The 26,257-nt window shown below is 35.0% G+C and overlaps 1 protein-coding gene across 3 annotated transcripts in view; it reads right to left on the bottom strand.

The window, feature by feature from the left end:
- LOC141432647 (cell adhesion molecule Dscam2-like) overlaps positions 1-26,009 on the bottom strand; it is a 66,489-nt gene extending 40,480 nt beyond the window's left edge. Inside the window, exons 1-4 of one of the 3 annotated variants that reach the window (XM_074094341.1) lie at positions 25,946-26,009; positions 11,140-11,195; positions 5,381-5,507; positions 4,988-5,040 (exon numbers count right to left, since the gene is read on the bottom strand). In XM_074094341.1, coding sequence (XP_073950442.1) covers positions 4,988-5,040; positions 5,381-5,507; positions 11,140-11,185 — 226 coding nt within the window. In that variant the 5' untranslated portion in view covers positions 11,186-11,195; positions 25,946-26,009. Of the gene's footprint in view, positions 1-4,987; positions 5,044-5,380; positions 5,508-11,139; positions 11,196-17,162; positions 17,682-25,945 lie in introns of those variants that run through there. The other 2 variants (XM_074094339.1, XM_074094340.1) reach the window with 2 other exon arrangements.
- Positions 26,010-26,257: the final 248 nt, after the last annotated feature.

Below are 26,257 nucleotides of genomic sequence, written 5' to 3' on the forward strand. Positions count from 1 at the left end.
CTTGTGCTTTCCGCATCCCGCGATCCCGCGATCTTAACCAAGTCGTCGCTCCATCTTGTTGGAGGCCTACCGACACCACATGAGTAGTCTGACGTAAATCATAATACGAGCATCACTCTTATTCATCTGTGTCATAGGTACTTTAGAGGTATGTACAATCAATTAAGGGAGCCTCGCGGTGAATTTAATAATAAAAACAGACGAGTTCTATAAAATACAGAAGGCGCCATATCGTATACTTCATTTTGTGGCAGCACAAGATTCATGAGTGTCAAAAGGCTCACTATTCACCGAGGTGTTACGAAGTGAATATCTTACAGAAATATTCAGGTGTTTTTGACTTCTTGCTGTAGCATACATAGGTTAAGAGATAATATTATTTAAATTCTCTTGAGACATGTAAGCCTAGTTAGACACATAAACACTATGAAAATGAAAATGACCATCTAGAGATATCAGAAGAAGATCTTGCTTAATGAAATACCTAGGTAAATAGTTTCGGGCGAATCAATTATAGAGTGCAGTTATCATAAATCGAAACATATCTGTATCGTCAAAAGGGTTAGAGAAAAAGCGTTTTCTAATAAAATTGAACACTTTAGAGTTAAATTAGCGTCAAATATAAGAGATCGCTCTCTTATATTCCAGTAACAGTAGACAAGACATGGCTTAAAATATACTGAGCCAGAAATAGATAGTTGATAAATTTTAGAATGTTAAAACAATACAATTTGCTGTTACTTACGCATAATACTATAAACAACAAAGAACAAAAAGAACTAATCTAAGATGAATAAAAACAAATAATAAAATAAAATAAAAAATATTATGTTAGTATCTTTAAATTCTTATATTTCCTTTAGACCGTTAAACAGATACAAGTATTATTAGCATTCCTGCACCGCAACTAAAGCGTACCACTTGGAAAACGATAAAAAACCTTTTTGAATGCGCATATTTTCCCGAGTCAGCGTTCCGCGGGACCGAGACAAAGGCCTGCAAAATTACAGTCTTGCTTAAATGCGAGAATGAATCGCAATGTCTCATCCCCTCAAAGCTTTGAGAATCCGTTGCGCGATGCAGCGCCGAGCCTCCCGCCTTGAATACACACAACGTGCAAAAAAAACTGTTTCTGTTAAAGCGCATTGTTACAAGTATAGTGTATATGCGAGTTTAAATGATTATAAATTCAAATGAGCGTTTGTAGAGCGAATAGTTTATGATGTTTGAAGGTAAGGACGTCAAGGACTTGGTCTGTTTAAGTTAAGTAAATACTGGACTTTAATTCAATTATAAAGCAACCTACATATTCTAACTTAAGGCATGCCACCGTTTGGTACGACGACGAGCGAAGCGAGGAGTGTTTGGTAGAACTGCGACCCTACAGCGTGCGAGCCGAGCGAGCGAAGCGAGCATGCCGCGGCAGCAGCGGGAAAAGCGCCAGAACCGAGTTTATTTTATAATACTATTCTTTTCAAGAATCAATAAAGAAAAACCTCAAAGGTTTTAGAAAGATTTTCATTTTTCATTTATTTTGATTTTGATTATTAATTTTGATGATAATTTTATTTCTTTGTGTTACTAACCCTTTTAAATGAGATTAAATGTTACTAACAATCTTTGGACCCTGGTCTGCAATAAACGTTTATTATTATTATTATTATTATATTCTTTGAAAATTATAGTCTTGGTTTTTATAAAAAAAATACGTTATGAGCAGTAAATACTAAACAAAGAGACCAGTATACTCGTATTCATTGCCTGTTATGTTATACATTACCTACTATGCAACTAAACTACTTATTATTACTTTGAAATTATGCAATTCGTTTATGTTGATTTTGATTTTAAGCTAGATAATCATTTCTGCAGGTCAAAATTATGCAATTCGTGGTATGCTAAATTAAAATCCCAAAATAGTTGTTATTAAAAACATTACACACCCAAAGGTAATCCATTAGATTCAGAACTTGAAATTACATCGTGGTTTTTTTCATCAACGTTGCATTAAAAACAATCGTGCCAAATTTCCAGCGGTTGAAATTTCGAGATTTTATCCCGATCCCATGGGAATATCGAGATAAAAGTATATAGGTATCTCAAATGAAGCTAATAACGTTACGTCAAAAACATTATAACATTACGTAAATAGTAGAACGTGAATTTAACCGGACTAAGTTATGGACTAATAATAAATTATTTGCACTGTATTTAAACTAAACTGTGTTATATTGAGCTGTTAAAGTTTCGCAATATGTAGTTGTCGACATAAATACTACTATCGCTGTACGAAATACTCCAACATCTCGCTCTGGGAGAAGTTGAGGCTAATCGCGAGCAAACGACGACATTGTTCGTAGGAAGTTGTATCATTTGAAGACAGTAGATATCCAAAGAACGAGAACGAAGAACGAGAACACGCATGTTTTACATACTAGAACATTCTATACTTACAAAGTAAAGCAATTATAAAATACTAGATATCTGATCATTGCGATGTATCGTTTGTAAACTAGAAACAAAAACGCTTCCATTTTACTTGCAACACGTTTATGCTTTTTATTTATTCAAAGGCGCAAATTTTAGGTCGAAGAAATACCTACGCAATTTCTCTTGAGATAATATCATGCATACTTTAATCCAGTTTGGGGTATCAAATTGAAACCAAGCGCTTTTAAAGTCCATTAACGAGCATAAGGCCACACGAGTTTTTCCCGACCGGACCGGCCGGGTTTTAAAAATTCAACAGACCGCTTTGAATGCCGACGTCTTTCCATTTGTGGAATGTGCTACCGTAAGACAAAACCTGCGGAAATTACACTCTTGTTGCTCAAATACGAGCACGGAGCGCAATATCTCTCTCCCTTTGAAAACTAGGGAAACTCATAAATAGACAAAACTGGAATGAAAAGAAAAATGCAAACGTGCTAATATTTTTGCTCTGCATGCTCTAGTACCTCTACGGGAATGTTGGTGAACATGTAGCTGATTGTTTTATATGACTCTTTTAAACTTATTGTTACGTTTTATTTAAGTGCGTTGTTTTTGAATAAGTAGGTATGTAGGGACTACCTATATAAAATAATGTGTTTAAGTTCTTTGGGCATCCTAATCCTTAGTAATCCTACTTCCTACTAATATCCTACTATCCTACTAATATATTATAAATGCGAAAATTTGTAAGTCTCTTTGTTTGTTAGTTCATCACGTCTAAACCACTGAACTAATTTAGATGAAATTCTGTATACAGATAGTTTGAACCCCGGAGAAGGACAAAGGATAGTTTTGATCCCGAAAAATTGCATAGTTCCCGCGGGATAGCGATAAACGAATTTGCGCGGACGGAGTCGCGGGTAACGGCTAGTGCTTAATAAATAAGTAGTCCTAAGTGGGTCCTATTTATTGTACACTTTTCCGACACAAACTTATTTGTGCTGATTCCGGTCCAACACATTAGGTGCAAAGATATGAAGGTGTTGGCTGAAAATCAGCGCTGTAGTAGGCAGCATATACTTACTGCAGCATAATGCTGAGTCAATTCCTTTTCGACATCATCAAATGTTTTTCTTTTCTGTAAATTATGTATTATTTTAAGTTTGATGTCGAAATAAAGTTATGTCTATGTCTAAATGTCAAAGTAACTGTCTGTTTGTTACCTCTCCACGCTTAAAGAGCAGAACCGATTTTAATGAAATTTGACAAGGGGATAATTTGAGACCTGAGAAAGACATAGTATAGTTACCCCGGATAATATAATTGTTCCCGCGAGATAGCGTTAAATGAATTCTTGGCAGACGAAGTCAGGGGCAAAAGCTGGTATTTTATATTTGTTATAATTATTTATAAAACATTCTTTACGTATTTTGAGGAAAGTGATAAACCTAATGGGTCTCTTGCAATTTTTAAATTAACTTCTTAAAGAAGTTACAAAGTGCTACGAGAACCGCTAGGGGGACTGAGAAATGAAGATAAAATTTCGACATCGTACTCGTAGCTTCAGAAACAAATACCCTTCCAACGTTTTGTTAGACTCTCGGTAGATATCATGAATTGTGCGTATTATTCAATTCGAGTTCTAATGACAAGAACAGTGTTTGTATCGGAGTACCTTTTCGGTTGTTCAATTATTTGGTTCGCAACGAATAAATAATGACCGGGCATGGTGAGGGAGCAACATTGTGACACGTAAAACAATGAAAAACGGACTGTCGTCGTTCCTGCGTCCTTCTCGCATTTGTTTCGTCGGAGACATCCAGCAATGGAGACAAAGTGGGACGAATTGCGGGAATTTTGCGAATGCCACCACAGTACGAGGTCGGCTATTGTGCGATACCGCGCAAACAAGATGTTTTATGTGCCCGCATTTAGAGGCCAATGGATCGAAATTGCCTGGTAATTTGTCCTATTGTTATGGCTCCATTGAAAACTTTTCGATAATACAATTTATGATGGCATTGCTTATATTTACGTGAATAATCATGCTTGTTTAGCTCGAAATTAATAAAGTGATGTTTGTGGCAAGCATGTATGAAAACTAATGAGTGTTGAAGAAACGAAAAATGTATGTCAGGATCGTAGCAGCTAGAAACAAAATAGTCTCTGCCTACCCCTTCGTTGAGAAAGAAGCGTGATTGTACAGGTATGTAAATGGTGTTTTGGTCCTTCAGGAAACGTTTAGAAAAAAGGAAGTATTTAATAACAAATCGTTTGTAATTAATATAATGTGGATAGAAACAACAAAACAGATACTTTTCTTTTTATTTATCAAGTCCCGCAACCGGATCGCGTTCGTGAAACTTCCACAAACTGCCCCACTAATTGGATCGTTAAAATCTTCAAATCAGGTGAGCAATAAATCAGTATTTCCATTTTGCGTAAACTTTGTAGATAAGAAAGTTAAACGCGGTTTTCCCAGCCCTTAGCTCCCAGCGTATAATGATGATATAGTGATAATTTCGGTACAGTTTACGTAAGAATAATAACTTACTTGCGTTTCCAGACTTTTCTATTATATCTTTGCTGTCGCTAAACGCTGTGCTTCTGCTGTAAATAACGGAAAACTTTGTAGAAAAACTTTCAATTTTCAAACAGGTGAACTTAGTGAGATTTAGAGAAATAACTCGACTTAGAAAACAAACTTTTTAAGCTCGTATGACCCCAAAAATTGCCAGATAAAGCGCACCAAAGAAAGACTTAAAAGTTTAAAGCTTTTCAAGCAACAGTAAACAAATCATAGATTTGAGGTTTGCTTCAATCACGCATTTACACAGTTACAAAGATTTATATATTTTGATGGTGTATAAAAAATAACAAGGCACATAAGTTATTAAATTTAGGTATACTTGACAAATACTGACGAAAGTTACAATTTTATTCTTACCCTTGACTGATTCCAAGTTTGTCTTCAACAAACAATTTTGAGTCTTCATAGCACTTATAAACACAGGACTGAGAACTGGAGCCACCTAAAGTGCTGCACGTTTCAATCAGTACTCTGCTGTGGGAACCTGCAAATATTAACATAATTTAGACGTTTACCATAATTTAATTTTGTGATTTATTTATTATGCTTTTGTCGATTAGAAACACTTTTTGGACATCGGTTTTTGGTAGGTGCTACCTTGCGAGTCCAAATATTTTTTTGCTCCACTACTATAGGACATTCATCACTGTCACAATCATCATCAAAATATTGACAAGCCCGGCTGTTAAACGTATAATCAAAAGGTGATTATATTCGGTAAGAACGTGTTCCCAAAGCTAGGTAGTTACGCTCCTCAGAACATTTTGACCGTATGGAATTTAATCGGCCATCGGTACTATTCAAACATGTTTGTAAATGGATCAGCAGTAGTTTAGTAAACCATAATAGTACTACAAATATAACGGACTACTCGTTTATCTGATTTAGTTTTGGAACTTTATTGAAAACGGTTGCGATAGCGAATGTGGTAGGTATATGGCGATTGGCGCGATAGGTTGAGTGCGGGCTGAATTCGTAACATGATATTAATACAAATAAGGTGATATCAGCCATGTACGATTGTATTTTCTGTTATTTCGTATTCATAATCAATAATTTGTGTTGTTTACTGTCTATATGACACCAAGTACAGTACCTGAGCGTTAGCTTGAGTAAATTCAAACGTTGATTTGGATTTGGACGACCGGATGGCCAAGTGGTTAGAGAACCTGACTACGAAGCTTGAGGTCCCGGGTTCGAATCCCGGCCGGGGCAGATATTTGTATGAATAGTACAAATGTTCGTTCGTCTTGGATGTTTAATATGCATTTAAGTATGTATTTATCTATATAAGTATGTTTATCCGTTGCCTAGTGTCCATAGTACAAGCTTTGCTTAGTTTGGGACTGGGTCAATTGGCGTCAAGTGTCCCAGTATATATATATAATATTTAATGGCGGATGCTATTCATAATATACCTATTAGTTAACGCTTCGGAAAGATTTACTATTCTATCTTGTCATTCAACCACTTAACTTTGAACTAACTAAAAAACTAACCTTGATGAAAAAGAGTTAAGTAACAACATTTATTGACATAAAAAACATATTTCATCCCAACAAAGATACAGTATAAACATAAATAGAAGAAGAGAAAAATTAGAGACGTTGTGATCAGTAACCATCCTGGTTCCGTTAAATATACGATATATGCTCGTTCTCTTTATTTTTAACGGTGTCGTTTAAAATTTATTGCAAGGAAAATCAACTACGTTATAGCTGGACATGAAGAGATGGTGGTTAAACGAATGACCTAGTTCGTATTAAATAAAGGAACGTGGATAATTGTGATATTAATGTTTTAAACTTTCACGATTCTCACTGATAACTGATATATCTCGGGACGTAACCACGACTACTAAATAACTGTCCGCCTATCTGGAGCCCAAACTTGCTATGTTTTGAAAATGTTTATTTTTAATTTAAAACGAGTGACTGAAATATAATGATGTGATATATTTTTACAACCAGCTTAGTAAGCCCTTTCATTAGATACCACACACGATAGGTTTCAGACCAAAACTTTTTGCTGAATTTCGGGGTGTACCGCTAGCACTATTATAACAGTAACATTAATTGTTCAAGAGTAGGTATGCCCACACACAAAATGCTGTTATCAGAAAGATTACAGAAATATATAATTTACATGTATGTAGTGGAATTGATTTGTAGTGATAAACTACGCTTTGCTTACCTTGAAAATTCACAATGTATCTAATAAAGCCATTGAAGTGTCAGTGACCTCTATAACAAAGATCTGACGAAAAATGCAGACCAACGAGACCAAAGGTGTGACCCACTGGTTCAGTAACCCCTATTTACCTACTACTTCAACCCTTGAAAAACGTCAGGTTCTATCTGTCTAGAAACAAACAATGGGAGCGACACTAAACGATGCAACCCAACGTCTATCAATCTTTCTGAATTAAACTAAAAGTACCTACCTACAATCGTAGCACATTGATCGGAAGCGAATCGATTACTATAAAATGGAAATTCAGATTTTGGCATGCAATTAGGTAAGTACAATTAAATCAGTTGAATCGTTATCGACTGTAAAACCTTTTGCGAAAGTAAGTTGTAGTTCTAATGCTTGTCAAGTTAAAGTAATTTCAATATTTAGTTAGTGTTCTTTTGATGTCCAAATTTATGTTTGCTAGTACTTTACGATCTTTAAGTTTTAAATCAATGGAACTATGGGCAATTGCGATTAAGTTAAAAATGAGTATATTATCATATCATATTTAAATATCAAAGTATATGGCACAAAGTCTGATACACTCACTACTCTTAAAAAAACATAAAAATCAAAAGGGCGTTCAAAGTATCACAATCAATGGCTATAAGGCAGCCCTTCTGCCTGTCAGTCGATCTAAATGACACATCTTCCAGTAAGCGGGCTACGGTACCTAATGTACCCTCGTCAACGCATTACATGGCTTTATTATCATTTAAGTTGTTATTGGAGGATACATTTGAGTCTAATCTGCGTAGGATATTTTTAAAAGCTGACAATAATTGTACCGTGTGTAAAATTTACCTTTGGAGACTTTGTTCGTTTTCATTGCTTGTGGATTTTTGAACAAAAAAACGTTATGATCAAGAGGTTAAATCAGGTCTCTAAAAGGCCTTGCTATTATGGATGCCGAACCCGCTATATGGTTGAATAATAAATAAATAAATTTCTAACATTAAAACGTACATAAATAGCCGCTTGAACTGGTGGTAGTACAGTACAGAAGATTAACATCAATTTTATCGAGGGCTATTCTATCACTAGAACGAATCATAAATCGGCAACTTCATCCAATTTGTATTATATCTTATACGATATCAAAGTTTAGCTTAAGTGCAGTTTAACTTTGTTATCCATATTCAACTAATACTTACTTTGTGTTATATATTATTAAGTACATCAATTATTTGCTCGATTACAACAGATTTTTTATTATTTTACATAATTAGTTATTAGACATTACTAAGTAGGTACTAACAACTTTAAATTTGTACCTACCAAGTAAGGTTCTCTTAAATGGTAGGTAAAACAGATATCATAAAAACGATTCTTTGCTTCAGGAAAGTTAATTTTCTTCCAACTATGCTTTAATTTCATCATAACCGCACTAAATACCCAGCACAAAGCGTGACTTTTCTGCTCTAGAGCAGAAAAAATGTATGAAAATCCTTTATCGCATTGTTTTAGTTTTTTTTTTTAATTGCACCACCAAAGAGGTAACACAAGTATTATCTTGTGTACTTATATTATCTTAAGTATATGTAATCTAGTGTTAGGTTGGTCAACCTGACGGTCTTATGAAATTTGTCAGATTGCATACAAAAAATTGTTGCTACCAATCCTACCAAAAACAATAAGTAGCCGTATATTTAAAAAAGAAAACTGTGTGTGTTTGGTTAGCCAACCTGGCGCCCATCCGAAATTTGACAGATCGCGGGTAAAAATATAATAATAATAATGGGTAATTTCCATAGTAGTGTCTACTCTTGTTTCAAGCGTTCAAAGGTTAACTGGAAGAGATCCCTTTAAGGGATAAGTTCGCCTTTGTACATCTCTTTCTCTTGTTAATTGTGATTTTCATATGTTTTATGTACAATAAAGAGTTACAACAACAACAACAACAACAAATATCTGCTACTGGCTACTTACTATGCTAAAAAAGTAAAAAACTAAAAAAAAAAAACAAATTGGCGGGAACCTTGCGAATTTTCCGTGGACATTTTTTGAGAGTGCGAATGTAAACTTACGAAAATGGAATCATCGAATGCTAGTGACATTTCTTTCCTATTTAGTATTTATTTATACCTACCTTGTGCTATCCACGAAGACGCGTGATTTTGTCAAAATTAGCCATTAATGACATTGTAATAAAAACCACGGCACGCGTCATCGTGAACGACTCGATCTACCTATATAGTTTAGCATGAGTTTTTTTTCGTCTACTATTCCTGTAATAGTTGAACGAAAAGCAGATTATGCACCTCGCATTAAGTAATTTATATTGCCCTCGTGCTTTTTAAAGCCCTTGCTGACGCTCGGGCACCAAATCGGCACTCGGTGCAATAATAAATAACTTTCTGCTTGGTGCAACAATCTACTATTACGCTACGGTTCACTTTTCCAATTATGAGGTCGCACATAAATATCGGAACTTACCGAAGACCCATGAGCGCGTTCGAGCAGCAAAAAGGGCTTCGAAATTCTTGTCGCGTATCGAACTTTGATCAGTTTGTTGAAGTGAATGTCTTAATCATAATATTTATAAGAACATCCCTGATACGAGTATAGTTGAAAATTTTATGTTACGCGCACATTTAAAAACAATGTTTCGGTAACAGAATAATTTACTCGAAAATTATTCAGAGATTCAAATATAAACAAATAAATACGACGTGCTTTTCGAGGTTCTTGGGCGCGATTGAATTTTAAAATTTCCAGACAGCTTCAGTTCAAACTTTCAGGAAAATCAGCACAATAGATATGTGCTGATTCGAAGTTCTTTGACGAAGTATATGAAATTCTTTACGCAGGTGTACCTACCTATGCTTTCGATATTAAACAGCCCTTAAGGGTGTGAAAGAAATGGTATTAAGCTATAATACACTTAACTCATAAAGGTACCTAATAAATACAAAAAAATAAAATGTAAATTACAAATTGACTTAAATAAGAGACATATAAGTAGATAGGTAGAGAATATGTATATTATGTATTATTTCGGAACAGAATGGAAGATTTATATTTTGAATACCTACCAAAGTAATGTAATAGATTCTGATTATAATTGGATGAATTGGATCATAGCACAATCAACATAATTACAAACAAGAAATTTAACTCGAAAGTAGGTAAAACAACATTTCGGAAATCGACATCGTCCATGCAAAAACAAGATTAATTTACAACCTTTCACGTTGCCTACAATAAATATTTTCACAGCTACAAACGGTTATCTCCACAAGCCGCTTTTATATCACTCAACCATTCGATTGCAATTAAATTTGGGGCAAATTGAATCGGAGCGGATCGGGAGCGTTCGCAACCAAGTGTTCGACAAATAGTCTGTTCCAATTTATTTCTCGTCTCACTCGCGTAATGAGATACGTTTCCCGACGAACACGGTTCAAATAAAACGCTCTTTAAATTTCATGTTGTTGCGTAAATCAGTGAGCGTGTAGGGCACTTTATTACGCTTCCCGAGTAATGACATCTGCAAATTTTACGTACCTATAGAATTGCCCTTAAACCCGACCCGATTAAAACCTTTTCCGTTTTATTTTTCATGCCAGCCGTACTTGCCACGTGTTATTTCGCTCAGTTTTCAATTAATTATAATAAATAATAACAATAATAAAAGATATTTATTTAATAGTTTGCTTACAATTTCTACATAGGTGCATAACAAATAATTTGTTTTATTGTATTCGTTTTATTTGTAAATTTAACGACTTTCCCAAATTTCACAACACAAGTCACAACTTTTAGGAAGTTTATATAGGGCGAAAAGCTGTGTGCGTAAAATTTTAACAAGTCAATACATTATTGACTTGATCAATTTAATTTTAATCTTAATCTTTAAATAATCGTTGCTCTTATCTTACCGATCCCTTTCGGTCGACACTCGTAGATCCGCTTGCCAGGCACCATGTGATGATATCTGTAATAAACATAAAATACATAATAATATTTAATTAGGCAAAAAAAAACTTTAATTCAGATCACAAAATCCATATTCTTTGTTAGCATTAGTCTTACAACCTAGTGTAAGTCGATATAATATAATACGAGTACATAACGTAACGTAATAATAATATATTAATAATTTTTAGAAAATCCTGTACCTAGTTCAATATTTTAACAAATGAATTGATTTGTTCGAAGGTTGTTTCTCTTCAGGCAGCTATAACAGCATATCATGGCTATGTGGACTCACAAATCCGCTATGGGATAGTGATGTGGGGTAATGGCTTAGACAAGGAGCAAGTGTTGTTAGTCCAGAAACGATGCATTAGAGCCATTTTCGGTCTGAAGCGGAGAGACTCCTGTCGCCCCTATTTCAAAAAGCATCAAATTTTGACTGCTCCGTGTCTTTATATACCTATTTGAAGTCTGCATGTTTGTATTTAAAAATGGACACCTGTTTCGACTCGCACAAGAGATGTCATCACGTGTCGTAAGGTCACAATACAAGCATAAGATATACAGACCACGTGCAAGGTTGAAGCTGGCGTCAAAGAACGCGTATATAATGTGCATTGAAATATTTAATCGACTGCCGGACAGTTTCAAAAATAACAATTTCAACATTTTTAGAAACCTAACCAGAAAGTGGCTGGTTAACAAATGTTATTATAGCATACAGGAATACTACGATCACAATTGATTGACATGATTTCATTATGTTTATCTAGTTTCATAATTGGCGTACTGTGTAATGAATGATTTTTAGTTATAATTGTTTTATTGTGATTTGATTGGATATTGACATTGATAATAACTATTTTTATTTTATTTTATGATTTTTGATTAGATAATTTAAACATTTTTTTAACGCTGACATTTTGTTAATAATAATAATGAAACTTTAATGTAGGTACATTTTTTTAATTATTGTTAAGAATGGATTTTCATTCACTCAGTTCAAATAATGTATCGAAGAATTAAAATTTTGAATGTAAGAAAATTGCAGTGCCCTGACAGGGTATCATGTACCTACTGGCATGTTTACTTTAAGATCTACAATAATTGTACTAATGAACATGATGCAATAAATGAATATGAATATGAATATGAATAAAAGTAACATGACTGATTTTGTTAAACAATTTATCTTAAACCAATGTTAGTAGAAAATTACACTAAATTAAATTAAATTAAAAATTAAAATCATAATATTATATAGAGATATAGATCTTTAATGATTATAATAAATGGTAATGAACGTCATAGAAAGTAACTTTACTACAAGGCAAAGCTGGTGTAACTTCGTTCGTTTTGCTATCATAAGCTGTATTTTAATGAAAAGAGAAAATAAATGGATTACATCAATTACCTGCTAAAAGGCTTTAACCTCTGTAATTTAAGATAATTTGGTTATTCTTCATTCAGAAACACAGCATTATAAGATTTTATCCCAAAAATATAAAACACCTGAGTGAAAAAATTGCCGTACAAGAACAGGCAGGTAATTTATTGTAAAGGATTGTTGTATTGCCGGTGGTAGGACCTTGTGCAAGGTCCGCCCGGATTGCTACCACCATCTTGCTCGCTAATCCTGCCGTGAAGCTTTGTGTTTCGGCGTGGAGAGTAAGACAGCCGGTGAAATTACTGGCACTTGAGGTATCCCATCTTAGGCCTCAGGAGACCCACTTGCTCGTTTGCCATCCAGTCGAAAAAAAAGAAAGGAAATAAGTATTTTTAGCCGTTCGTAGTAATAATTATTTAAGAAGAATGTGAACAATGGTTTCACGCGAACATAAGTAGCGAAATAGCTAAGTTTTACGGATTTTTCGGAAGCATGTGGAGCAAAGTACACTTTCGTGACACAATGCGTTGTCGCTTCGCAGACAATGAACTATTGCTGGAGTGCAGTTTACAAGAGATAAGCGGGTGGCTGTATTTTATAACGCTTGTATCTCAGCTGTCGAGTTTCAAATTTTTCAAGCAGAAGTTTAATAAATTATAGTAATACACTTTTGTGATGAAAACTTCTAAACTGCCCAAGAAGAATAGAAGTAGCAGACCACCAACAACGAGGTAGTCCAATTTTGAGAAAAAACGAGTGCACATAACCTACATAATGCATAAAGTTAGTGACTTGCAGCTCAAGGAGGCAGCACCAATAGCTGCACCCGCATGCACGCAGCCGCCAGCACCAGCAACTGGGCAGGCAACACTAGTGATGCCTACTTTTACTGCACCTCCAGGTTGCCTAGTAGTTCCCTGTTGCAATAATAATCTTTTTTCATTTAAAATTGGCGTTTTCTTGACCTAAGTAACTACATAATAAAAAACTACCCATTAGAAAGACTAATTTTAGCATCAAGTGACCTAAATTCGTTAAACTCAATCATAACAATCTATTCTGCGTGCATAGCATCACACCCCAATCTCAACCCGCCATCCGCTCGTCTCCAAGCACTTAGCCCGGAGCAATACTTTGACACGCTTTAAGCACTACCACACTCCACTAACTCCTCGATGGAAGTAACCCACACCATAAAGAAGACATTGTTACACTGAGGTACTTTGAGGGCCCTACCCTTTTAGTTTAGGACATATTATTATTACCGCGAGACGTTCCTATTGTGTGATAGAAAAGAAGAATAAAAGTTTATGCTTCCCGTTGCGAGAAAGAAATGGATTTTTTATTTCTTTATGTAATGTAGTGGAGCAATACCTATTCTAGCTAGATGTACAAATACGGATTTATAGTTTGGAGAAATCTTGACCGGGAACACTCTTTTTTGTCTACTACTATACAAAATGTTCCTACTATAGCATAGCAGCTATATGCCCGGACAAACTTGTACTTTAAGACAAAACACCGGCCAAATGCGAGTCGGACCCACGCACCGAGGGTTCCGTACATATTATTAAAAATATTTTTATTATATGATGTAACTAAAAATTTACGCTTTTCGCTATTTTTCCTTTATCTGTGCTATAAGACGTTGCTTCGTACCAAATTTCAAGCTTTTGAGTTCATCACGGGAAGTACCCTGTATAGGTTTCGATTCCCTTGCGAGTGTCGAAAATTTGCAGCATAAACGGCTGTATCTTTTGATTGCGTTGGCTTAGAAGTTTGATTTTTTTATAGCTCCAAGGGACAGTAGACCTAAGTATTTGATATGAATTTCAGCTTGATACCTCCACGGGTTCCTGAGAAAAAGGGTTTTGACAGACAGACAGACAGACAAAAAGTGATCCTATAAGGGTTCCGTTTTATCCTTTTGAGGTACGGAACCCTAAAAACAATATCTTTTTAATATGGAACATGTTAGACCGCACCTTGCCACTCCATGAGGTAAAGTTGCATCATTGCATCATTGCCTGCTTTAACATTTGATATAACTTTGTTAAAGAAACCAAATAATGGTGATAAATCGTAAGATAGGTACACATGCGCTGCGCTTCAAGCATAAGCAAGCGACACAAGGGCCTTAACTGCAGTCAAGTACCTACAGTTTATTCGCACATCTCTAAGGATTTATCAGAATTATTAATACGGCCAACACCGGTATTGTTCATAAGTCGCACGTCAGATGTATCGACAGCGGTGATGGATGACGCAGATGGGAATATCTAATGGCGCCGACACGAAGATTTATCACGCACTGAATATTCCGCGTTTCGAATCCGGATAATGCTATGTCAAATATCGTTATTGAATTTTGGCGTTTTGGCATTTAGAAGCCAGGGATGGGACTGGCAGTACGTAAGAGTAAATGCTACATTTAAAAAAACCACCGTAAAAGTAACATAAAATTGGAGTTGAAATAAAAAATACAAAAAACCTCCAAAAAAGCAATCTTAATTAATTGAAATAAGGCTAAAATTAAAAATATTTATTACCAAATGTACTAAAATTTTTCGGTCTGTGTGATCGTATGGAGACGAGATTTCATTCAACCTTTAGTGAGTTTTAGAGTAATATAATGAGCATAAATTTAAATGAATAAATATGAATTTGAGTTAGTATACTTTTGACGCGAGTAATAACATAAAATGTTTAAATTAAAAAAAAAACCATCAAAGATAAAAATTAGACTCAAAACATAATTATAGAGACATAAACGCGATGATTTTGAATCGGCGATCAGAGGCCGTATTGCCTAACGTTTCTGACACTCGCGATCGCAATCAAATGACAGATTTCGCATACAAAAACTGTCATTTGATTACAATCGTCAGCGTCAAAAAAATTAGGCAATACGACCTCTGGTCCCAAAAATAAATAAATGATAGCTGTCACGTTTAAATCACAGTTGGACATGGAACAAAACTTGTATTTTCATTAACCCTCTTTCTGTTATTTGGAATGAAAAGAAAAAGAAAATTGAAGAAATTAAGTCAAGCCAAGACAGGTAGGTAGAATTAATGCTACTAACCATAGGTGATTAAGTATATTTTTTCGACAACTTACTGATCTACGAGAATGGCGTTGCGGTGCGTTGCATGGTCCCTTATCTATAATCTATACCTACTAATATTACAAAGAGAGGAAAGCTTTGGAGATGTTTGTTACGAATTAACTCAAAAACTACTGGACCGATTTTAAAAATTCTAAATTATTCCAAAGTGCCATAGGCTATTTATTAACCGAAAAAATTAGGGTTCCGTACTAAAACTACAATAATGTAACTCAAAGTGTAAAAAAAAGTTGCCATAAAACATCTTTCATCGCATGCGCTGTACAAACTATTGATTATAGAACAAAAAAATGTTTTACGATATTAAATAATACATCAAGATCCACAAAAAACTTCGTGACACCATATGTCCAACTATTATCGTGATAACTACTTTTTTACATTTTAAAAGTTGACAGAAATGACGACTTAAATCAGACCATGTTATCCATACCTTCGTATTAATCCTTATCCAAATAAATAATTTTGTATTCAAGACGGTTTCAATACCTGTAGATTACTTTTTGAATTATTCAAATTAGACATTCCATTCAAAAGATATTACGAAATTAAAAATATCAATCTAACCAAACGAATTGTCTACGTTGACGCGCCCTAGCTTCGTGCATGTCAGGTGTAATTTTTGGGAAATTGAGCTGAAAAATGTGTGTGAAGTGCCCTTGACGCCCTTGAGAGACCTTTTTAGAGTTCTGTGCCCAAAGGGTAATAAAAACGGGACCCTATTACTAAGACTCCACTGTCCGTCTGTCTGTCTGTCACTAGGCAGTATATCATGAATCGTGATAGCTAGACAGTCGAAACTTTCACAGATGATGTATTTTTATTGCCGCTATAACAACAAATACTAAAAACAAAACAAAATAAATGTTTAAGGGTGGCTTCCATACAGCAAACGTGATTTTTTTTTGCTCGATATTAATAACGGTAACTGGTAGTTTCTTGAAATATTCACCGAATATTTATTTATATTAAATTAAAATAAAAATAAAACATTTAAGGTGGGCTCCCATACAGCAAACGTGGTTTTTTGCCGTTTTATGCTAATGTCTAATGTTGTATAGGTACGGAACCCTTGGTACGAGAGTCCGACTCGAACTTGGCCGGTTTTTTTTTATTTACTTTGACCGTGCGAAGCCGCGGTCGCTAGTTACAAAATAAATTACGTGAAAAATCAATTTCATAAGCCAAAATGGCGCCCGAATGGCGTTTTAATTTCTCCCGTGACTCGTCATATTTTATCCATTTCCGAGGTTTGATGAAATGGGCAGCGAGCAAGGAACAACATTATTTTTTAATAAAAAAATACTCACACTAAATCAAAATCAGAAAGTAGCAAAAATCTAACTTTAGTTTCGCCATGTTTGTCTGTCCGTAGTTAGCTTAGCTCAGTTATTCTTAGCATTAAAAAGCTTTAAAGTCATTAGTGTATGTATACATTATGCCTATCCAATTTATTAAAAGTGTAAACAAACCGATTTCATCAGAATTCTTGTAAGTATAAACACCCACTGGATCGAATCAATAACGCATTTACTTATCTATATTTCGTGTTTTTTAACTAGAATGTCTAATCACTTTTTTCACCAAAATTCACTTGATTTCAATATTTATTTTTTATTTGAAAAACCTTCGTCAAAATCTGACGTTATTTCTTCTTCTTCTTCTTCTTCTCTTTTAAAATATGGCTTTTCTGTCCTAATTACTAGGACAATTTCGCCAGTGTCAAAGTATACTCTCTTTGAGAGGGACGTTGTACGGTGGTTGTAGTTTTTGCAACTTGATAGTAAAATTCCAGAAACCACGTGGACACAACTTGTGCATAAAAAAATGTCAGACACGAGAGAAATATAGAATTTTGTGATCATTGTTCACTGTTAAGGTAAATCGCCGCATAAAACACTATCAAAATTATACTTCAACTAGCCAAAGAAACAGAAATAGCAAAATTAGATATTGTCTACATCCGCCATGTTCGAATGCTACAAATCGAATCCCCGTTTTTTCTTGATTGAAACCTCTTTGATTGAAACATGTGTTTAATCTGTAGTACCATAGACTAGCGTAGAATAATGCGCGGACGAAAGCGATTTATAATTGAATAAACAGTCTTTGGAATTAAATCAAGTATTGTAAAGAATAAAATAGACAAAAATACGTTGATCTATTTAATTAATAAATAATCGATTTACTGAACAGATTAATTATTTTGTAATAGGTTCTAGGTTTTCACATCACTAAATTTAATGTCTATGGTCGGGTTACTGGCGTCTTTGTTTACGCTTGTCATAAATTGGATTTGAATACAATATACATAACAATCATGATGACGAAGGGGTACCTACCTATAAATAAAGTGACGATGTTTTTTCTCTCGTGAAGAATTTTTCAAAAACGACATTGTATGATTTCGAAAACCATTTTCGATTCAAGTATCTGTCTGCTTAAGATTAAGCAAAGTTTTTAGTATCAAATGTTAACCTAAATAAATGGTAGTTCTTGGATAAAAACGTGAAAAAATTAACTTTACATCCACATAAATATAGTAACATCCATCATAAGGTGGAATTACGGGTAAGGTTCTATTTTTGAAGATCCCTTATTAGAAAAATATCCAACTTATAAAAAAAATATTTTTTTGAACATGTTGATGAATGAGTTACGTACTCGTAACATGTTCAGATATGATAGATTGCCACTATCTAAGCATAATGGGCATTTTTCAATTAAATTTCCAACGGCCAGCATGTACCATGTTTAGTCCTGTTATTGGCAGTGATGATAGATGGACGGCGAGTAATGGCAAACTTATTCCAATTTATCACACACCGCGACGCCGCGCCGCATACACAAACATATTAATGTATATGAGCACACGCATTTATTTACCCCGGCATCCAGCTGTGCCGATTCGTACATAATACCCGACTCAGGAGTTGGGTGTCAGTGCCATATTTATAGCTAACCCGCAACATCAATACGTAGTCGATTCTCCTATCGCACAGCATATTTTGCACTTGTGCGTTAAAAAGGTTAAGGCAATGCTTAACAGGAAATAACGTTATGCAACTCTATACAATTTCGTTTAAATAGAGAATTTGTAGTTGAATATGTTTGATCTTGTCCTTAATCTAAACTAAAACCCTGGGATACGCTGCCTGTCAGCATGAATCGTCCCATTAATGCTTAAAGAGCACCCGAAAACCAATATGCTTATAGAATGTACTGTACTAACTTCTTGCTTACGTTCATTTAATTCTGGCAGCATAGTTCCATTTTTGAATAATAATATTGAACGGACGCAAGGGTGTTAAACAGAAGACTTGTATATCTGAGCTGCTAACGTAGCGAGTTATTTGGAAATACACATGAAAATATCATAAAGAAGTGTTTTTCTTAATTTAATGGAGTATTATTAGGATAGTGGACCGTCCGTCCACTACCCACTAAAACGTTAACCGGTCTCTCAAATGTTTACATTCTGCCCATCTAAACAAAACTAGTGGTTACATTCGAGTGTGAATCCATTGAAGTGGGCGCCTTAATTAAACTTTAGGGGTAAAAGCGAAGGACGCAAAATACACAAACTACCTACAAAAATAATTGATCTTCAAACATTCATAAGTTTTGAACATTAGATTTTTATATTCGCAATTTAATGGCGAAGTATGAAGAAACAACATGTAACCGAAATGATCATTATTTTTCCACATCATTCGGGCATACCCCGGCCCACACCATGACCCCGCATAAAAACCGGAACTTTTCGTGTAAAATTACCCCAATCATAAAAGTATTAATTGGAATTCAGTTGAAAACAAACAAACGGAAAAAATGCATGAATTTTGAATTTCAAACTCGGATATTCGTAATGGTTTTTCTGTTCTTTGTTTTGACTCACTCTGCTGCCTTTACATACCTATTCGGCACGCCAGAATTAGTGTTTTTAAAAAATTGGGTGAGTTTTTATTTCGCTTTTTGTACTAATTACGCTTCACGTATGCGAACACATGTCAGTTGATGGTCCCGAGCAAAACCTGCCCAAAAAATATGCCAGTCGTTAAATAATTAATTAAATACCGTAACTAGTCAACCCAGCAAAACAAAAAATTGAATTTCGGAATAGTTCTGTAAGCGGTTTAGAACTACATGTCTATTTACTATTTATAAACGCTTTGAAACTTTTACAAGATCGTCCCGATAAGCTTAAATAACTATGTATGATAGTATTATGTCATTTAGCTTTTTTACTAGCAAGATAACTACGGTAAAGTAACCAATAACGTTCAGGAACATTATAGTACTTACGTTATTTTTAGGTAATGGTTCCATTTATTGAGTTTGAGTACCGAACAAACGTTAGCACTCTATTTTATAGCCATAATACAAAGGTTTTCACGTACTCGTACCTACACACATGCTCATTTTCCTTCATTCTTTCACAAAATTCTATCAGCATAAATCTTAGCAGTACAAACATCTTTAATCTAAGTATACAGTAGAGAAATCCCTTTTACACCCAAAAGTAGGATTCCATTTCGCTCGGGTCATAATAAAGCTCGAGTACTATAGACACGATACCTACATAAAAATTCAATTTCAAGATTTTGAGGTGCGCGACGGTATGAAAAGGTGTGACAAGGGTGAGACGGATATGGATTTCTGAGGGTCGAGCCGCCATATGACATTTACATTTGACCGTTATTTTCCTTTTGTTGTTAATCCTGCTGTTTTAGTCGTACGTTTAATTATTTAATAAGCACGTAAGGGTTAAATTTAAGAACGTTTATACGACGGGTGCGGACTTATTTATAAACGCGTGGGCGTATACGATACGCAAAGGCTTAATCTTTTAATAAGCATTTATGTATAACGACTTACGCCATTCTCCTCATTTTGAGATAAGGAGATATATTGATCTTTCGCCCACAATTATGATCGTCATCTAATTAACCTCTATCTCTATAGCTACATCTTTACTAACACTATTATGCGAAAATGTTTGTTTGTTACGCTTTTGCGCTTAGGTAAGGTACCCAACCAATACGCGCAATAATATTTTTTTTCTCAGACGAAGTCGCAGGCAACAGCTAGCACTCCTGTGATGAGACCTATTTTCGTTGATAAATTCATCTAACTCGAATTCAGTTTCTAATATAAAGTTAAATGGTCAAACTATTGAATTTGTAAAATCAACAGTATTTTTAGGAATAACGCTCGATTCTAAACTACAGTGAGGACCTCACGTCACAGCAATCGCGGGTAGATTGAGCTCTGCTGCTTTTGCAGTTTGGAAAATACGGCAGCTAACCGATGTGGCGACGGCACGGTTGGTGTATTTTGCTTACTTTAATAGCATTATTTCGTTCGGCCTTATTTTATGGGGATCTGCTGCAGACATTGAGTCAATTTTTAACTTACAAAAGAGAGCAGTTAGAGCAATTTATAATTTGAAGACGCGTGTCTATAAGATATCGTATCTTTAAGATTTTTTTTAAGGAAACAGGTATCCTAACCCTGCCGTCGCTTTATGTTTTTGAAATAATCATGTATGTAAGGAAGAGCATATTTGATTTTCCCACTAATGTCGATAAGCCAAAGGTTACTAGAAACACAGGGAAGCTTAAAGTTCCATCTTACAGACTGGCTAAAACCAAAAAGTCTTTTCTGGGAAATTGCATACGTTTTTATAATAAAATTCCAAAAAATATTATAAATGAAACAGATACAAAATTCAGATCTATTGTCAAGAAGACATTAATATCTAAGGCGTATTATAAAGTTAATGATTATATCATGGACAGGGATATTTGGAAATAATTCCGATCCGCATTAGCGATCCCTTCAAATAGCGGACCTACTGTGTTAAAAATAAAGTTGTGTTAAATACTTGTGATGTACTTATACATATCATTTAATAATATTGTAAATCTGTTTAATACCTCGCTGAGTTTCTTGCCGGATTCTTCTCAACAGAGGTTTTTCCGAACCGGTGGTAGATTTTTTTTTGACATTTATGGGTGCTTGTTAAAGCCTAAATTGTATAAAGATATTTTGACTTTGACTTTGATTTTTAACTCGCCGTCTTACGTCCTCGTTAAAAGTACAGAAGAACTTTGGTGACTAATACAAGATGACCTTTTCCCACATTAGGGAAAAACTTTTCAACTTGAAATGTTACGATTTCCAACAAAACCAGAATTGCTGGGCATGGGTACCGAAACATAAACGTTCATATTTGTCAGTATTCAGTCAGTCTCAGTAACCATCAAGACATCATAGGGGAATGTAGTATTGAGAGATTTATTTTTAATTGATATAGAGTGGTAAACACCTAAATTAAGATTTTTATTTGATTTTTGTTTACACTGCATTCACTATATAATTTGATTGTGGGGGCTACGAGTATAACATCTCAGTGTGACATTAACTTCGAACTCGTGGTTTGACATTTGCCACTACATACCTATACTCAGCGGCATAATATTTGGCCCACTCTACATACAAAATTACCTATTACTGCATAAGTTTGAGGGCCAGATTTTTTGCCGCTCAGTATACTGAAATACAAACATCTCACTTGTAGCGACACAGGATTGCTTAGCTTGCGCGATATGGCTAACACGCGCTAGCAAGATAATGATACAATAATTCAGAGAAGAAAGAAAGAAGAAAGAAGGTCAGCTTGACTAAATACCCCCTGAAAGTACATGTTTTTTTTAACAAAATTTTTGATTCAAAATGTAGTCACCCTTTTGACGCGGTAGTCGCGGTACACTTTGAACGTCGATGTATGAAAGCATTTATCAACCACAATTAAAAACTCAGGAAAACATTTAGAGGGGTGAGCCGAACTACGAGTAACTCAACCAAAATGAAATATTCCGGAATAATTTAAAGACACGTTGCATATGTAAAGCGAGAGACAGTAGAACCTCTGAATGTATATTTACTCGTATATATGAGTATATTTTAAGCGCCATATGTATATCACAATGTTGATTCCGTGAACGTAATCATAACTTCAAGGTGCTTGAGTTTCAAAGCGAGCTGTTTATATAACTACTCGAGTTTGTGAGTAAACGCCCGTTTTACGGAATTAAAAATGTTTACACGGATTTTATAATCAGAGACGAATTAACTCTGGTGCATTGTGCTAAAGCTAATTGGATTTGGTTTATTAGAAATACCTGTTACAAACGTGGCTTTTAATATAACTTGACCTTATAATTATTTCAGTTGTAACTTTCGGGTCCAGTCAGCATTATTAACTTAAGTATATAAAAATGGATTCCTATTTCCCTTGGTCACACCATAGATTGAGAGTGACTGTACTGATTTCATCCACCTTTTTTATACTATTCTAATAAGTAGGTAACTTTGTAGAATATGTTGACAGAAAAGAATGCAAAGTTGCCTTAAAAATAAGATAATTTAAGAAAAATTAACGATATTATAATTTTTTTCTTATGTAAACTTAGTGGGTTAAATTACGACCGTTAGGATTAGAGACAAAATTTGGCACGAGATTTATTATCCATCGTTGATGAAATTCACGACGTAGTTTTAGGGACTACCACGGTTTTTTTTAAAGAAAATTTAAATTTCGATGCAAGGCGTAGTTTTATTAACCCATCGCGCGACCAACGACTTTTTTGGGTAATTTACAACAATTGACTAATCACGAGTAATTAGATATGCGCCTGTGGCGCGCAGGGCGTTCGACAGGTAAAAAATATTTTTTTTTGCTAACTGCATTCTTGTTCACTGTACTTACATTGTCATCCAACATACACGAGGTAAGTAGTAAAATTAAATACAAGTTTGTAAAAAACCTTGTCGATGTTCGATGGTAGTACACCTATTGATTTGCTACAATAAGTACGTACTTACTAAGTATTTACCACGAGCTCTACGGTGAAGGAAAACATCGTGAGGAAACCTGCACAAACCTGCGAAGCAATTCAACGGTGCGTGTGAAGTTCCTAATCCGCACTGGGTCAGCGTGGGAACTAACTGTAACAAAAGTCTGGTCTTTGCAAATAAACATTGTTTCTTATTTAACCTTGTTACCTGTATGTTGTTACGTCAAAGTAATAAGACAATAATTATCTATATAACTCAATTTTCGCGTAGCACATTGAAGGTCTAGCTACGCGTTTGAGGTCCCGCCAGACGGTGAATAGGTATAGTACGGACTTTAAATACACATAGAAAGTTCTTTAGGTGTATGTATCATTGTTGGTGTAGTATTTCATTGATAGTATTAATATGCCTCATTTCCAGTCATTGCATTCGGCTGCTAGGTACAGACGTCCATTTAGATTTAAGACGATTGAGTGTTTAGTCTACTACAATATTTAGTATTTTCATACGAAAGGTGGTAAAAATTTCAATCCACCTTAATATTTTTTAATTTATATTATCAATCAACACCCCAGCTAGGTTTTTAGGGTTCCAAGTCAAAATGCAAAAACGGAACCCTTATAGTTTCGCCATGTCTGTTTGTTTGTCCGTCCGCGGCTTTGCTCAGGGACTATCAATGCTAGAAAGCTGTAATTTTGCACGAATATATACGAGTATATAAACTATGCCGACAAAATAGTACAATAAGAATTCAAAAAAACATTTTTTTAGAGTACCTCCGATTGACGTAAAGTGGGGGTGACTTTTTTCTCATCCAACCTTCGTTGGATAGTTATTTTTAAAACCATTAGGGGGTGCTAAAACGATTTTTCGATTCAGTGTTTTTGTTTGCAAAAAGTGCCCCCCCCTCTAAAATCTAAACCGGTGGGTGGAAAAATTTGAAAAATTCAGGGTGCTAGTAAGTATATCCAACTTACAAGGAAAACTACAACGGTTAACTTTTCTTGAGAATTATTAGTAGTTTAAGAGTAGCCGCAGGAGCAGCCTAAGGTATAAAATATACCTAAACTTGGAATACTTATTCCGTACAAAATACGAAATCTTTAAAAAAATATGACTTAATTTTTTCGTTGTTGCTACGGAACCCTATTTCGGGCTAGTCCAACATGCTCTTGGCCGGTTTTTACATATAGTTCTTTTTTATACGAAACATACAAACCTAGCTTTTGTGTTTTCTGACAACATTAATAGAAATTCTTTGGTTAAAATCAGTTAACGTTTAGAATGTGTAAACCGTTTCTTAAAAAAGCTGGTTAAAGTTTTTACTTCATAAAAACTCTTAATTTTCCTTTCAGTTATTAACAAAAGGTTTCCACCTGAACATAAAAAGAAATATAATACATATAATGCCGATAGTATTTTATTACTGGAACAGAAAGCATCCACTAACGCCTATCGCCTGTAAGCCAGTCGAAACCATCTGTATTAGCCGGGTATTAGCGGAAATAAAAGATAAGCCAGAGCGGCGTGGACCGGACATACGTCCATGTCGTCCATTCCCCGCTGTCTCTATCAGCACACGAGCACACGTTAGCTAAAGCCCTGTTTGGACGAGAAAAATTATACAAGTATCAGACCATTGCGCCGCTCAATCGATCACTTGAAACTCGGTAGCCCTGCAACCACGCAATGTATTTCTACTCGCATTTTCTCACTTGAGTAAACAGTACTTCACATGATAATGACGCGCGGACAATTCGCCATATCAAGTACAAAGCAAACGCAAATTAAATTTATGCGTTACGCAGCTTACGGTCGTGTTATTTACTGACTTTGTGTTATATGCTGATTGAAACCCAACGCGATAATAGTTTGATTAAACGAGCTGAAACTAAACCCCGTTAAGTTTGCGTTAGTATGTTTGACTGCTGCAATCGTGCGATTTTGGGCAATGATTTTAGCTTATGACATGTTACTTTGGTTTTCATTGAAAATTATGGGGGGATTGCGACGTAATATTAAATTGTTGTGTTATCAGTTGGCTTTCGTCAACAATAACAAAGTTTAGCTTGAAACACGAAATCGTTTCATTTTTGAACCAATACATAAACTCAAATGGACTTAAGAGTAATTCTTCAAAAATACAACAAAAGCAGGGATTAAAAAGACACTGCATAAAATATAAGGTATCTTCCATTTCTATTCTTTGTCGTTATTAATGCTTAGGTATTAATAGAACTTCAAGCGTAAACTTAAAATTTTCACTCGGAAAAAACAGCCATGACAAAAACAGAACATCACCTTCAGGGCATTTATCTTTCACGGAGAGTTATAAAGGGCATAAATAAAGCAAAACCTATAAGGCTTTAAAGCAACAATGAAAAATACGAACCGTTTTACGTGGGGTGGCGTAGGGGGACGACTCGCGCTCGAACAATGCGGCCCCGCAGAGAGCACGCCTGCAAAAGAAAAAAACACATGAACAACGGCTCCAATTATTGACGTGGGCATGAGATGAGGACTCGGAGGTACACGGTCCAGCTTTGTACTTACACACGCACTCGTCCACTTTTTTCTTGGTATATCACTCATTCTGTGCCGTTAGCACTTGTTGTTTCGAATTAGGGTAGAACTAGAACGTACCTATGGTGTCGCATTTGTAAACCTTTGCAGGACTTGAAAGAGCTTAACTTCAGTCCAGGAA

This window comes from Choristoneura fumiferana, chromosome 11 (genome assembly GCF_025370935.1).
Source record: "Choristoneura fumiferana chromosome 11, NRCan_CFum_1, whole genome shotgun sequence".
NCBI classification, from domain to species: Eukaryota; Metazoa; Arthropoda; class Insecta; order Lepidoptera; family Tortricidae; genus Choristoneura; species Choristoneura fumiferana.